This window comes from Tamandua tetradactyla, chromosome 1 (assembly GCF_023851605.1).
Source record: "Tamandua tetradactyla isolate mTamTet1 chromosome 1, mTamTet1.pri, whole genome shotgun sequence".
NCBI lineage: Eukaryota > Metazoa > Chordata > Mammalia > Pilosa > Myrmecophagidae > Tamandua > Tamandua tetradactyla.
The window spans coordinates 157,721,254-157,738,245 of NC_135327.1; the positions used below are offsets into that span (position 1 = coordinate 157,721,254).

The 16,992-nt window shown below is 40.4% G+C and overlaps 1 protein-coding gene across 2 annotated transcripts in view; it reads right to left on the reverse strand.

Moving 5' to 3' along the window:
• The window catches only part of CTTNBP2 (cortactin binding protein 2), a 156,884-nt gene extending 142,510 nt beyond the window's left edge, over nucleotides 1–14,374 (reverse strand). For both annotated transcript variants that reach the window (XM_077116772.1, XM_077116845.1), the window contains exons 1-2: nucleotides 14,220–14,374; nucleotides 2,246–2,353 (exon numbers count right to left, since the gene is read on the reverse strand). In XM_077116772.1, coding sequence (XP_076972887.1) covers nucleotides 2,246–2,353; nucleotides 14,220–14,297 — 186 coding nt within the window. In that variant the 5' untranslated portion in view covers nucleotides 14,298–14,374. The remainder of the gene's footprint in view (nucleotides 1–2,245; nucleotides 2,354–14,219) is intronic.
• Nucleotides 14,375–16,992: the final 2,618 nt, after the last annotated feature.

The window sequence follows — 16,992 nt, forward strand, 5'->3', positions numbered from 1 at the left end:
CACATTCTGGTTCTACCTAACTCTGCCATCTGACTTTCTGGCATTCTCTCCCTTGTCTTCTTACTTCCTGCCACTCCTATAGGTCGCCAACCTCCTTCCTATATGAGGGTCTTCACATATGCTGACCCCTCTTCCCGAACACTCTTTAGACCATGTTTATCACTAACACCCGCCCCTTACGCAAGTCTCAAGGGGCATCACTTCATCAGGAAGCCTTCACTGTTCCCCACTCTAAAGTATACCCCCCCCCCCCCCGATCTCTCATAGCACTCTAATTTTCTTCCATAAGACATAATTTGGACTCACATGTTTTTGTCTATTTTTTTTTAATACATCACACTATAAGATCTTTGAGGGAAAAAAACCATGTCCCTTGTTCACTGCTGCATCTCCAATGCCCTGGACATGCCTACAGTATCACAAAAAAAATGAGTATCTCTTGAACAAATGAAAGGATTAACAAATGTATGCATCCCCTCACCTTCTTTCTCCACCATGTTCAATTACCATTTGAAATATAAGAAACAGGCTTTCCTTTCTTATTTCATTTGTTCTACAACTATTTACATTTTCAGTCAGGAGATTCGAAAGGCCAAAATTGAAACCTCTTAATTTTTCTTTGCAAAACAACTGCAACCAAAGAGAAGAAAAGTAAAAATGTGAGAGTAGTGCTTCAGCTCTCCTCTGTTTACTCTTTTAATCAAGACACAGAAATAACCATAAATGTGGCAAAGGAAATTTCTGCAAGAACCCATGGCTTGTAGCTTAGCCACTGACTGTTGACATGAGGCAGTTAAACGATCAGAATGTCTCAAAGGAATTCTCAAATTCCATGGAACTAATTCTAAAAAAGAGCCATTAACTGAATTAACAGTCCCCACAATTGTGATAACCTTCAAAATATATAAAAGTATATTCCAGGGCTTTGTGCCATTCGTAATCCTTTTTTTTCCTTATGCCTAACGTAGATTAAATAGTACATGATTAAGCTGGGAAAGCTTCCATATTTCATATTTTCTTCTCATAGATATCCTAATAAATTATTAACAATAATCAGCAAGAAAATGTTGCTCAGTTTACATCACCTGATAAACACTTTGCTTTCACGGTATCATCTTCATTTCCGAATATATAGAAGAATATTGCTTTACCTGATATTTTCCTATTTTTTCTTATTGTATGGTAATTGTCTATCAAAGGAAATATAATTTCTTAGAAATGAAGGAAAATCCAAAGCTGGCACTTCCTTTGTTGAAATGGGTATCCTATATCCTACAGCAAAAAATGCAATACTGTTTTAAAATCATCAGCTATTTGTATCTTATAAAACAGATTCGCTTGCAAAAACAACATAACGTCTGATCAACACTTCCCTTCCTTTCTCCAGATATGGAACAAAGGCTTATAGCAACAGACAGGGAAGGAAACAAATTAATATTTTCATGAATTGAGCTCTCCTCAGCAAATTAATTTATTCATTAATTAAAATGAACAGCACAATAAAATTATGTTTTGGTCATCAACTGCCTGCAATCACAGGAGAACTGTGAACTGCAAAAGGCTGTATGTTTTACTTAGATGAAACCAATACAAAATGGAATGTTATTCTTTTATTAGCAGACATGTCAGATGAGCAAAACTTACAATACTCTGTTGTGCACCAGGCACTGTCTCTAAAAACTAAGAGGTAGCATTATTCTTTTTAAAAAGATTTCCTTTGTTCTATAAAAAGATCCTAGCACTGACCCATACAACTCAAAGTTATTTTTTTTAATTTGAAAAATAAAGCATTTAAATTCAGTCTAAAAAAAACTATAACGCAATTTTAAATAGTAAAATATGCAGAACATTTTGTGAGTCATGACTTTTTTTAAATGGGCATTTTGAGATTAGTTTTTAACTTTGAAGTAGGAGAAATATTCCACTAGAAAATCCTTGTATCGTAATATGCTATATTAGAATCACTGATTTAGAATTCGTATATTCATTTTAGAAAATATGGTTTTAAAATGGGCATTTCTTTGACAAGGGAGGCCTTAAAGCCAAGTGCGGGCGTCCTGAGCAGTTCAGTTTCTGCTCCCTCGGTGACCACTGGCTTTGGTGTGGTGGAGAAGGGGTGCCCACTTAACTTGACATACATTTCACACTTATCTGATAAAAAATTAAGAAAGTAATCTTTGCCATTGGCCTCTTGAAGAAAGAAAACGATGCAGGAGATCTGACAAGGCAGCAGGGCCCAGCTCACCCGTAGGGCCTCGATGACGAGGTCTCTGGCTTCCAGCTCCCCTTCCATCACACTAAGGAGCATCCTCAGCTCTGATTTACTGAGTGTGTCCACATCGAACTCTTTTTTCTGTAAAACAAAATCAAGAAAAAGCAATAAAGTAATTATTCCTAAAAACGGTTTCCATTCTAAGGGCGCTCGATGGGATCATGTGGTTCCTGGTTGCCCAGCAGCACTGCTGTACCGTTGGCAGCCATCTACACTCTCATCTTCTAGGAAGAGATGTAAAACACATAACGCCCATCTCCCAAATCTCTTCTCTAAGGAAATGTATTTTCCCCAGCCTCCCTGCACATCTGGATTCCAAATCTCTCCAAATGATGAAGCACAAATGTAAAGTCCCAGGATTATGTATCAACACAGGTCCAGTGTATGTTGGGGAGAAGTTGCAATGGCAGCCAATAAAGCACTGATGTATTCCTAGAAGGGACCCACCATAAAGGCTCCTGGGAGGTCATTACAAATTCCAAGACATTCAACAATAACAGGCCATGTTTACAGAACATTCTAACAACACAGGCTGTGAGCTAGAAACCCACAGGCCAAATCTGGCACACAGATGTGCGTTGCTTGGGCCACAAAGTTTCTAGTCCAGTTCTGTTTTTTGTTTTTATCCAGCTAACTTTTAAAAAATATGAAAATGTCACCAAGCAAATCCAGATCCCTGGCTTCCCCTCAAAATCCAGATGACTGGGTAACCCCAGATTCACATACCCACAGGACAATAAACCGCAGAGCCAAGTAGTAGCTTCCCCCTTTGCCACAGCGCCCCACCTTTCCCCCATACACAGTACACACACATGCAGTTTCAAGAGGCCTGGCCCGACACCCTCATTTAGTCATCTGGGTCCTGTGGTTAGCCGAGTTGAGAACCCCTGGTACACAGTTATCAAAGAGCTTTCTCATACAAGGCCTCTGTAGCTTCCTGCCATTCTATCAGGCAGGCTTGGCAGGGAACATGCCTATTACACAGACAGGGAGTTAAGACTGGATAAGTGCCTGCCAGAGATCCATCAATACTGTGAGGTGTCAGCACCTGAGCCCTGAAGGTCCTAAGTTAAGTCCTCCCCCAGTGCTCTCCCAGCCCTACCCTCTTTACATTCTTTCCTAGGTGACCGCATCCAATCTCTGGGCTTTAAATCCCACTTACATGCCACTGATTACTAAATCTTTTGTCTTTAACCCTGACCTCTTGCCTCAAAATATCTTCACGAGTAGGTCTTCTGACTGCCATTTTACAGATGAAACTGAAAGAGGGTCAGTTCCTGCATTCAAACTTGCATCTGCTGGGTCCAATTAGCTCCTTCCATAACACACACTCTTGCTGCTCTCTATTGCAGAGACTCATTTTACAAAACTAGTCACCATCCTATGAATGGAACACATGTTCAACTCCAGGATATTCCAAAACATTACTTCCCATTTGAATAGCACCCAATGTTTTACAAAGTTTTTCCAAAGCACCAAATCTAATCTACACAATCATACCATCTCTATTTTTTAGTTAAAAAACCACAACTCAGAGAAGTCAGATGATGTACCCAGATCATCCAATAAATGGCAAAATCAGAATAGACAATCAAGTGCTGGGACTTTTACCAGCACAATACCAACCAACACTGTAGAATAAGCTTAAGCTCTTTCAGATGAAATGAAAATAGGGTTGTTCTATCAATCAGTCAACATGAACTGGTTTAGTGCCTATGTATCTGAAAGAAATATGCACAGCAGTCTGTAAATGACCTTAGGGCTTTCAAACAAGCATGTCCAAAGCTGGTCACTTCTCAGTTTTAAAAGAACCTTTTGGAAGGAGATACTAATGGTATAAAAGGGAAAATGGCCAGAGTTAGGCACTTCTCCAAAGAAAGTTTTTAAAATGATCTTCCTCTCAAATTGTTTCTTTTTGTATATATGGTAGACAAAGCATTTGTTTGGAAAGGGAGAAGCTAAAGATGGAAAAAGAGAGAAGAAATACTTATATAGTAGGCTAAAGAACGTGTAATTCTGGGAGGCCCCTAGGTTAATTTAGAGAATTTTTCTGTAACCCCCAAAATTAGAGCTCAAATTCTATTTCCACTAGTTAGTGGTGTGTCACAGAAAGTCTTATAATCCTATTGCTCTCAAAGTTGAGCGTGCATAAGAATCCCCCGTTGTTAAAACACAGCCTGTTGGGCCACACCCTGGAGGTTCTGATTCTGCAGGTCTGAGGTAGGGTTGTGAATTTGCCTAACAAGCTTTCAGTAATGCTGATGCTGCTTATCCAGGAACTACACAATGAGAAGGTGCAACCTATCCAAGTCTTGTTTTCTCATCAATATAATGGAAATTCTAAAACCTACCCTGCAAAGTTCTTGCAAGGATTAAACAAAAATATATAAATGAAGTAAATGCTAAATAAAAGCAGGTGGTTGCTATTATTGAAGTTGATAGCACCCAGATGTTTTATATAGGGAGGAATGGGATACAGACTATGATTCTACTTCTTTGAAAATGTACCAGCCCAAGTCCAATAAACTCAGTTTAACGACTATGATGAAATGCAGCCTCTTTTATCTTGGTTTTTCCCACTGAGATGGAAGAGTAAACGACAATGCTTTAGATAGTGATGTATTATTAACATTGCTACTGGTGGCTCTAAAGATTTTTAATTGTATCTTTCATTGTATTTGTTTTCCTGGAGCTTCATAAGCGAAGCATTCAATTTTTAAAACTAACACGTCATGAAAAACATTGCCAAGATTCTAATTCATATTAGAGTCAGGAGAGCTTGCCCTGATCCCATCATCATCAAAATCACAACACATGACCTGCAATCAATGCTTCTGTTTTTCTATACAGCACCATTAATAAAAAAGGAAATTCATTAAAATAAAAAAACACTGTTATAAGGGTTTTTACTAAGTCATGGATGATATTGTACAACATGTTAAAGAAAAATGTCTCCCATCACTATGTACTAAATGATGCATTATTTTAAATATATATAGTGTCTGTCTGTCTGCATGTCTCTCTTCCCTTCTCCCCACCAACCATTCTTCCACTAAAATGCCATCAATTCCTAGCCTCCAATAGTAAAAATATTATGATAATATTTTCAAATTGTCATTCCCCAATACCTGATGTTTTTATCCCCTATTCTGACAAAACTGGGTAAAAGAAAGCACATGAAAGCATGCTGGAAGTCTTAAGACTCAGTTATGTTATAAACAAATTCAAATAATTCTGGTATTATTTAAAAAATAAACCCAGAAGCAACAATTCCCCCAACCCCCGACCACCACCACTGCCACCAAGAAAACAATTATTTTGTTTCATGGGAAGTGGTATTTATCTGAAAATTATTGTAATATTTGTACAAAAATATTTAGCTACAGAAAACAAGAATTATCAAAGTGACCTGGTTTAACAGAAAAAGGAGCTATTCTCAATCTTATAATGTCTTAGAAGACTGGCCACTTTTCAAAGCAAGACAGGACAGATTCAAATGCTGTTGTTTATATAAAAAATTAAAGCATCCATCAGGGCACTGAAGAACACATGACAACCTCCACCCCCACCCCACCCCCCAAAAATAAAAATCACATCAGAAATGTTCACAGAGCATGTTTAATCATTTCTCTTTCCCAATTAAAAAAAATGCAGCTCTCACTTTATAGCAACGGAAAGGCACCCCAAACCTTCAAATCCACTCACCATTCCTCTGCCTGTCATGCTTGCCAGAAGTCCTCAAGGAAAAGTACTTTTTAACACCTTGTTTTAAAATCCAGCATGGTCTTAAACTAATCTAAAATCTGGTCACCAAATATAGAGAATCCTCTTTGGCACATAACAAATAAATATGTATGAATGAAAGAGGAGTCACAACTCCAAACTATTTCCATTCAGCCCAGTGGCTTTTAACTGCTCTGAATTAATCAGTGTGGTGGTGGGGAGACATTCTTTGGGCTTTTCTCATCAAGTCCAGTGAGAGAGCAGCCAAAACAGAAACTGGCTGAATTAAGTCATCTTAAATAATTGCCAGAAATGAACACAGGCACATGAATACCAAGTTTCCTCCACTCAAAAAAAAAAGTAAAATGCTGTGCTTATGTGGAGAATTCAAGTCACAGCCAAGCAAGGTCAGAGGATCCTCACCCCCCGCCCCATTCCCTTTAGGAATTAATGGGGCCAGTACACTGATGGCTGCCAAAAAGCCTCTAGGGGCTATTCTGAGCCACAGCGGCAAGAGTGGCCCTCAGACCTTTGCTTTGATACAGTACATGGGTTGTGTCAGGACTGCTGGCAGAAAATTTGGTCACCAAACAAAGCCAGACAAGTTCTCCGGCTCTTCTCACAAATTCCAAGAAGTACCTCCTTCAAATTCATATCCACTAGGTTGTGCCTACACTGGATGAACGGATTTAGGGAGGTGGGGTCTCTGAGAAAGCAAACAGACTGGGCCTAGGAGATGCACAGCTGGCCAAAAGCCAGGGGTGCAACAGGCCATTTCATCTCTTTGCTTCTCACGTTTCCCCTTGATAAAATGAGGATGTTGCACTGAGTGATCTCTACAATCTCCTCCTGATTTTGTGCACCATCAGGGTAATGAAATTATTAGGCTGTGGAAATTTAAGCAGGTCATTCCCTGAGTTTAAAAGGCTCTGAGAAGTACATGAGAAAAAATGATTTCATCTCTTGGCTCAGAAGTTATAGAAATTATTTTCCTCATACTTTAATGGTACATGCTAATAATTAAAAATGTACTTAAACCTTCTATGTAAGCAAGATTTATGCTGTGAGAATAAGAAAGGCTGTAAAGAAGGGGAAGCAATGAAACATCTTGAAATTTCAAGATCAAAATTCTGAACATCAATAACATGAAAATAATTAAATTTACCAGGTATGTAGAACATTCACTGCATTAATAAGATGTGAATTTAGCCAATTAAACGGGTTTTCATGAAGAAAAGTACATGGGAAGATTCTGAATTTAGCATTTCATGCTCTCAAAATATTTTCAAATCTCTGACGTTAATTCTTGCTTTGTGATTATTCCTTCTGAATTCTCTCTCTAGCAAAGAAAAGAGATTTTCTGAGAGAAGGTTTGCACACTCTGGTTTTGTTCTTCATTATCTTCCTTTCTACTTTTATTCCCCTGAATGCCATCATTCCTCATGACACATTTCAAATCCCACTTTCATATGCCCTTGCAGACTCCAGAATTTCTTGTTTCCTCAATGAGTCTATTTGTTTGGCAATTAATTACATCCAGCCTTGTGCATTTCTTCATAACATTAAACTTATTTATCTGTGTTAATTCTTTATTTTTCTCATCCCTACTAGATGTGTCATGGTAGCAAGAGTTATTACATCTCCAGTTGGTTTTATCTAATGTTTGTGCCACACTTCCAACTTTTTATATGAGATGCCTATTTCACCCCACACAAAAAGAAACAGCATTCAGCTTCATTTAGACATTGCTACCTATCATAACCTGTCAAACCCCACCAGGACCATTCCAGCCAATCCTGAAAAACACCTAGGGCAATATATAAGATTCTACAAGGGTTCCATGCACTACAGTGACTTTCCAGAAACCTACAACCTCCAGATGGCTCCCTGGACCAGTTAAGTCCTGAAACCTAGAGGGCCCAGCCTCCCCAGAACATCAGATAGTTCCATCTCCCTACCCCATATTATGGACAGATCCTTCCAACATGAAAAAGTTAGAATGGCTATAGCCCAAACACCCCTAAAAAGAGAGGGATAGAAAGATCAAAGGTGATGGTGGAATTATAAAAAGAAAATAGGATTTAACAAATGAATATGACTGCCAAATCATTAAAACCGGTATCTTTTCTAGTCTCCAGTATCTTAGAGCAGCTAGAAGTAAAAACCTAAATTGCAGAATTATAACTCATGCCAAACTCTGAAATCTGCTCTACAACTAATTGTGGTGCTGTGCTTTGAAATGTATTTTTTATACATGTTATCTTTTACAAAAAAGAAAAAGATAGTCGATTGTGATGATAAAAAAATGTTTATTCCTTCTAGCCTCCTATATTCTGGAGTAGCTATAAGGAAAAATCTGAGATGATGGTACGGCAGCCCAGACAAACTCTGAGATCTGTCCTGTAACTACATGTTGAAGAGTGCTTTGAAAACTATTGCCTTTTTCTCGCTTTGCTTTGTATATATGTTATATTATACAACTAAAAAGTTAAAAAAAATTCAACACATACACCAAAAAAGAAAAAAGAAACAGCATGCAAATGATGTCTCAAGCATTCCAGTCTCCCTAAGATACAATGTTACAGCCCACTCTAGAGACAACTAAATAATTTGTCATTCACTTACTCATTCATTCTTTGGACAATCATTTTGAGTAATCCAAACAGGGAAAGCAATTTGACTGTGTGTCTTTGAAATAACCCACTGACAACTGAGATTCAGATGGTCGGTCTGGGGTCAGCTCTTCATGGCCATGCAATTTAAATCAACCTCACTAGCCAAGGTCTTTCATGCAGGCGGTAGGTAGAATAGCACTCAGTGTATTGGGAAGAGCTAAAACAAGGAAATAGAATGCCTGGAAGGAAATCTGGAAATGGATGTAACTAATTTTACCTGAGAGAAAATGCCAATGAAAAGCAGAAAAATGGCTCAGTGAAGGATGTTGGCCTTGATAATTAAGCCCGGTTACCTCTCTTTTCCTCTGTCTCCTCTGACAGATTTCCTCTGTACCCATCTCCTCTTCAGAAAACAAAAAGGACATCACAGGGAAAAGAAATGTCTATCACCACCCTAACTCAGCTTTTCGATGTTAGCAACAGTCCTATAACGGACAAGAATCAGCTCCACATGCAACCTGGCATTCAGATCTAACTTCCTTTAAGAGGCTTATAATGCATTGAAGAACATCGTCTTGATTATCTGTAGGTGGCAAATGTCATCACGCTGATTTTCAAATGCAGAGGCAGAAACACAGAAAGGCCAAATGATATTCTCAGAGTTCCAAAACCCTTCTGTGGAAGAACTCAGGAACTAGAATAATTTGGAATCATCTGGTCGCCTTTCCAATAAAATATAAACATGTCAAAACCAAAACTCATTACCAAGCCAGTTTCCATTCCCCTTAGCAAATTTCGACTCGGTTGTATGTTAACGTAAAATAAATAACCCTTAAATGGATCTCCAACCTATTGCTTGTTTAATAATAATTTACTCAGGGAGCATTTTTTCCCTAAATGGTTGACATCATGTTTTACACAGCATTAATAGTACAATCTCATTATTTTTGTACAGGCTATATATAATAGATTAAGCTAAATTAATTTATGTCCTCTGTTATCAATGCCATCATCATCATCTTTTTGTAACTGGTTCCCTATTTCTTTACCTCATGGCCAAAGGGAAAAGACAAATCTCCTTTTCCCTGTTATATAAGCCTTACAATGGAGTGCCAACCAATGGGAATATACCAAATATATTCAAATAAAGTCTCCTTCCAAAGCAATACTCAGGCTTAGGTGGGGAAGCAGATAGGGAAGAGGTACTGTTCTCCCAAACATATTTAAATCTGATATCTATTCCCATACTTCTATGCAGTTGCAGATGATTCCAAAGCCTGGCCTAACTTACTACTTTCTTCCCTGTCTTTCCATTTTTTATTTCTTTTATGTGTTTCAGAATGTCTCTGAATTTCTAAGTCCTTTTCACTTGTACCCTACCTCACCACCTAATGGGTGATATTGTTATATTACTGGAAGATTTCAGGATGGGAGGGCTGCCCTTACCATCCTATCACCACCACATCCCCAGCCTAAGTCATTGATTGAATCCAAAGGGAAAACTAATCCTGTTGGAAATTAAAAAAGAAGGTTCTGAGATGTCATTGAGAAAAGCTGCCTAGAAAGAGAGCAACATAAAAAACCAAAATCAAGAGTCAGGGTTTTCTTTCTGAAACAAGAAGAGGCCCATAACATCTATAATGCTAATATTACTACAAATGACATACCAAGAGTTTCATTATAATCTGCTAACACTAGAAGTAAATTTTCCAATTGGCCTATCAACATCAAGAGTTTATGACCCAGCTCCTTGGTGAGCCTTCATTTTCCTTCATTCAGTAAGTATTCGTGAAATGCCTACCACATGCCTGGCACTGTGCTAAGAATCCATGCTTCCTGTACAAACAGAAACCACATCACACTTCTTGAAGAACAGGGCTGTTCTCTCCCAGTCACAGTCGTGCTGTCCACATGATTAACAGCATATAGTGGTAAATGGCTGACTTAAGGCTTTGAAGCATTTTCTTGCCTCATAAAGCTAAATGAAAACACTGGGATAGAACCAACTGGCAATCTAGCCAAGGCATGGATTTCATCACCGAGAGGACAAATGTCTTTCTCCAAACAAAATTGCTCCTGTGAGAAATATAATGATGATAATGACAACAACAAAGTCCAAAAACAGGTGCAAACAAAGCTCAGGGTATGAAATACATGAGTACAGTGAAAAGTGAAAAGCGTCACATTGAAAACAGTTACATTCTAATATTTGGGGAATTATTTCAATTTCCTCAACTTCTAAGCTATTTTGCCTATCACAATGCCTGAGACTGAAATTGAAACCTCTCAGCTTAGCTTTGAAAGCCCATTCGGTAGTCTGAAGCCACCTTTCATACCTTACAGCCCTTGGAATCAGCCACACTTGCACACAGCTTCCTGCAGTCTCTCTGTTCAAGCCCTACTTTAATATCTCAAGACCCAGCTAAATGCCATCCTTCTGTGGAATGTTTCCAGATCCTTCCACCAGAAAACCTCTCCATGACTCTCCCTCCTCAGAAATGGTATTTGTATCTCTCATAACACCATCATCTCTGATTTGTTTTACTACTGGTGTTATGTCAATTTCTACTACTGGAATGCAAAGATGTGCTCATGGTGCCTGCATATCTGTATATGTTGAATAAGTAAGTATTCAATCTAGATTATTTCCTATTTAATAGTTATGCTGTGAAACTTTCAATATTCTATAGATGCTTAGTAACTATCATCAATTTTAACTTTAGCAAAATTGGCTACATAGTTTCTTCCCATTGCATTTACATTCAATATGGTCACTCAGAAAACAAATCTTTCAAGGTATCAGCTCTTAATTTGTTGAACATCACTATTATTCTTTTTAACAAAATCATTGTCCGAGTTTTCTCTTGTCACTGTCACCATGACAACAAAATTTACTCCTACTTTTTGCATATTAGCTGCTCCAGAAAAGCTCATAATGACAAAAATGTTGATTGGCTTCCCAAATAAAGCTCTCCATTTTCCTCTAACTTCTAAATTCCTTGGTGACAATAAAAAGCAGGAGATTTCTCCTTTCCATACCGCCTTATGCATTAGGAGTTATTTCCAGAGTAGAAAGAGCAATATGGCCTATAAAAGTCATTACATTTGGCTAAGCCACTGAAAATAACCCAGATCTCACGGCATGGTTCACAGCAAAGACTATTAATATGATCCTACTGAATAATGTAGCTGTTACCATTCGTTATACTTGGGATGCTTTCGGGATTTAAACAGCTAAGAGCAAGGATCACAAACTAAATTTAAAACACTCCACTGAAAATTGTATTAAACCAAAAACTATAAATTAAACTTGTTCCTAAGCAACAATCTAAACAATCAGAACTTAGTGGAAACACTTTCAAAAATAGCCTACTGCTTTGGAGGCTCCACTGGCTCATTATTGCCAAACGTATACATAAAAATGCGTAACACGTGAAACAATTTGAAATGAAACTAAATCACTAGAATGCAAAAAAAAAAAAGAATTGCTCAGTAAAATATCCAAAATAATCTTTTAAATCCTCAAGTGCCAAGAACCAAAGATGCATCAAAATGCCTTGGATTTTTAATCATTAGATAAGAAGCAGTTTCATGGCAAATATCACTCCTCTAACCTTGCTTTCCTTTCATTTAAATCAATCTACAGGTCATCAGGTGGCTGATATGAGAGGACCATAACTTAAAATCAAAACTATTTGGAAAATTAGAATAAAATGACCACTTTACTACATAAGAAGCCATCAACTAATTTTTTCTTTTAAGTCAGAAGCGATAAAAAGCTACTAGATTAAGAATCTGTACTGCATCTTGGAAACCTAAAGGATTCTATGGAAATAACAAAGATTATAATTTCACAGGGTTTCCAAGTCTATTTATATTAACAAAGGTGAAATTATCAAATCCCCACTATCAGCAGTGAAAATCAGACTCCTGAAAACTGTAAACTGCAGAGAGGAGTGACTCCTGACCTTAACACAAAAATCTGCTGGGTGACCAAGGGCCTGTGTACAATGTCATCAAATAAAAATATGCATCAGCTCCAGACCATAAATCAGATGTTTGTGTTTTGGTTTAATTGTCAGGAGATGATTAAAATACCGAGGACCGTAGAAAGAAGCCCATTCTACAAGTAGATTAAACATATAAACTCAGCTTTCCTGGAGAACAAGAAAGGAACACAAGACCTCTTTCTTTTTTCTCGCACCCCCCTCCCCCTACCATATCTCTGGATGACTGCACCCTATCATTTCAACTTCCCAGAGAGGCTTGTAGTCTCAATAGCTAGCTTCCTCAGTGAACCTTGCAGAGGGGCACCGATTCACTGCATCACAAGTGGGCAGGTTTTCATGTGAAATCTTAAGAAAGTTCTCATTTTCCAGGCAAGGGATGAAAAATCCATTTTCCTAAAAGTTTCAAATCAAAACTTGCCAGCTTCACAAGAGAAAAACAACAGTTCTCTTCCGTTTTTCTTCTCACCCTGCCTTCTCCTTCACAGACTCAGCTCCTCTGAATCCCAAGTACCTCGCCCCACAACTGTCCCCTCAAAGCCCTACTTCTAAACAGAGGCAGGAGGAAGTTGAAGCTGACCGGATTGTTTACGGGAGACCCATTCCCTCGCCGCTTAAGCACCACCGACTCGGCTCAAACAGGAGGAGGAACAGAGGGGGCGTCCGCGCTCTGCTCACTCCATCCTACCCGCAGTCTTGCGGGGAGCAGCAGGCTTGGGCCAAAACTGGGAGGCGCTCCCAGAGGTGCCTTTCTTTGCAGGTTCTGCAGCTGCTGCGAAGCTTCTAAAATTCTGGGAACATTTTTCTATTCAGGACATGGGTCCAGCCCTCCTCACGGAAGGACTGGAAACCACTAGCGAGTCCCTGTGCAAGAGGAAAACCAGGGGCTGGAAGTGGGGACTAGCGATGGTTGGAAGCGCTCTGGACTTCGAGACCCTAGCGGCAGAGAACAATGTTGATACCAGGTGCTGAGCCTCCATCTCTTTCGGGCATCGTCTCGGGATAAATGACGATCCCCTAAGTGATGGGGCTGCAGGCAACGGGGACCCAAATCGCCGACATTCAGGGTTAGCAGCGTCCACAGCTGGGCACGGAAACGCCCACAACGGGCCTCCCAAAGGCTCACAGACACACACAATGGGCATCCCCACACCTGCTTGCCAAGGCCAGCCTCCCCCTTGTTGCTTTCCCGGGTCCGCCGAGAGGTGCCAGGCACCCCCGAGACACGCGCTCACAACCACGCGCGAAGCTAGTGGCGAACAATAGGAGATGCAGTTCGCCAGGGAACATATCCCAGCCCGCAGCGCCCCTGAACAAACCCACGGGGGTCGAGGGCAGGGGCACGACGCCGCGAGAACCAGGTGGTCCGCGGCTGTTTCCCTAGAGGCTCCGAAAGCGGTGAGGGATCCCCAGCCTGGGGTGGCCGCTGCGTCCCACTTGGCCCGGCCTCTGACCGCGGAGGCAGCTGGAGGAGGGGACGCCCCAGAGGAGCCCAGGCTTGCGAACGCGTCCCAGGCGCGGAGCCCGGTCCAGCCGAGGCGCCAACGGCGCTCCGGGCCAGAATCGACACCCTCCCCGTTCCCATCCCGGGAACTCGGTTACCGCCGCCTCCGCCGTGGCCCCCACATCCTCTGGGACGCGGGAGAAGTCGGGCTCGCAGCTCGCGCCGTCCGTCGCCATCTTCCTACTCTAGCGGATCCGAAAGCGAGCTCGGAACCGCGGCTCTGGTTCAGCCCTTTCCGCGCGGGCGGCGCTTAACCCGCTGCTGTCCGGAGACGCGGGCGCTCGGAGCGAGGCCGGCGCCGCGCTCCCTCCCGTCTCCTCCGCCCCCGCCGCGTTAACCCTCTGGGCGCCGCAGCCAGCGCGCCCGGGCGCCCGCCCCCTGCCTGCTGTGCGCCGCCCGACGCACCATCCCTGGTCCCCCGCCCTGCTTCCAGCAGCCACTGGGCTCGTCGGTGTGTGTGAGAAACGGTCACAATCCCTGGCCTGGGTACGGTTCTGTCCTCAGCTGGAGGTGAGGTGGGGGAGGAGGGATCCGAAAGACAGGGGGTAAGAAAAGAGCCCAAGTGGTAATACACGGGACCCCAGCCAAGCCCTACCAAGCTGGCTGTGCAGATCCGATTGAACGTCAGTTAGGCCTCTAGAACCTGAATTTTCTATAAGATTAAGGAATATCCTTCACTCCAGGGCCCTCTATCCCACTGCCAGGAATAACATCAGGCACTCTTTTTTTCTTCTTCTTAAAATTTGTCTTCTTTGTAACAATGCTAAGGGCATTTCTACCCTCCTAATATATACCTGCCTTTGTTTTATCCTGTCGTTCTCCTCCTTCTCCAAAAACCATCGATTTATTCACAGATTAAAATGATGGGTCCTACTATCTTTTATTATGTCATACTCGGCCCTCAGCCTGTACCTTTCTATAAAATCTCCTTTTCAAGACAGGTAGGAACAGATCCTTTTTTGTTCCTTGACCCCCAAGTCCGAGGTCTTTTATGAAGGACTAACCACGAAGTGTTATATGCCATTGCTTTTAAAAGGAAGCCGTCTGCTTTTTGCAAGAATTTTAAAGAACGCTCCCATCACACACACACACACACAACCTTTACAAAATTGATTTTGGGGGAATTATTACAGCTCTCAGAAGATTTCTCACCAGATGGATGTGTTAGGCCCAAATTCTTAATTTTCCCTTCCCACATCTGATTCAGTTTCTACCCTTTCCTGCCAATTGCCAGGATGTAAAATCTATCACCTTATCAAGACCATATGGTACAGCCCTTCCCAAATCACCAGATCCCTAAAAAAAATGTGTTGAAAGCACAAAATCAAATTGAGGCATCCAAGCTGTGTCGCAAAGAAGTAAAATCAAACCACAACTGAATCCTGGACTTGAAATTCTGGAAGATGAATGACTGGAATGATCAATCCAAGGGTTATAGATAAAAGCTTTTATTTATTTATTTTTAAGACAAACTCCTAAGGAAAGGTTTGGAAACTTTAATTGCTCTGCTTTCCAAATTGAGTCCAAATATGACACAACCCAGGGTAAATGAAATCTTTCCTGGCAGTCTTGGAAGAGGAGAGAGGAGAATTTTACCAATAAAACGCAGTTTCTCCCCAGAAGACATCTTTATGGAGAGAGAACTTTCACCGGAACTCTGGGGTTAAGGGTCAGAGGCCTGGCAATCACTTTCAGGTTATCTTTTAAGCAGAGGTGCTCATTTAAGCATTTTCTTTGACTTTATTCTGACAGGTACTCCCACTCTTAGACCTTTGGTCTCTTGCTAGTTTACTAACTACCTTTGTTTTATCAAATATTCTCCCTGAAATTGCTCAATCTTAGAATAATTAGACTACTTGTAAGTTGAGAGAAAATCTTTTGACAGTAAAATTTAGATCCTGAATTAATAGTAAAAATTTAAAGTTGGAACCCAAAGTATTGTTCATTTAGAATGCATTTTCACATATCACATTACAAAAGTAATCAATATTCTTGATACTGATATTGAATTACTATCCAAGAAATTAACTAGCTCACTTCTGGGAAAATAAATAAATAAATAAAACTTCACTTAAAGTTTAAGAACTAGAAATATGACATCACGATTTCTCTGGAAAGCAGATCCCATGTACTTTTTTACATGCAGCTTAAAAGAAAAAAACACCATCATTTGAAAGAAATAGCTGCTGTTAGTCTAAATACAATTAAAGCAGAATCACATCACAAGGGAGTCAATCCCTGAGTGGTTTCTTCCCTCTTTTCCTTATTTTGTTCTTGTGAAATAAATAAACAGGTGAAAAAATTACAGGTCAGCACATTTTCTAACTGCCAAAACCTAGGACCTGAGAAAGAATGAACGATGTTTTCTTTCTTCCATAAAGCAGCCCCCTCAGAGGATTGGCCAGTCACCCCACCCTACTGAAAGAAGCAGCATGCTAGGAGTTAAGTCCCCACAAGTGGCCTGGCCCTTGGAGCTGCCTCTTCAGCTGGAGGACCCTCCCTGGTTTAAATTCCCTCCTGAGAATTAGCCTCTGTTGAGACCGCAAATTGACTCATTCTGAAAGACATTCTTTGCACAAGGAGGGGCTCTATTCGAGTCAAACTAAATAGATCTAAAAGGGTAGTGAGATGATGGCTCCAGAAATTAAATCTTTTGAAGCTTCATTAAACAGCTTAAAAAAAAAAATCCCAGGGCCAGTGAAAATTTCTGAAGAAGCCGGGTAAAAGAAGAGAGGTGAAGTACAAACAGGAAGAAAAGAAATTCCTATAACAAAATGAATCATGATTCTTAATCAGTGAATTCCTTTTAACACTAAAATGGCAGGAAAGATATTAAGTATATTGCAAACAGTACAAATTATTATTTACATT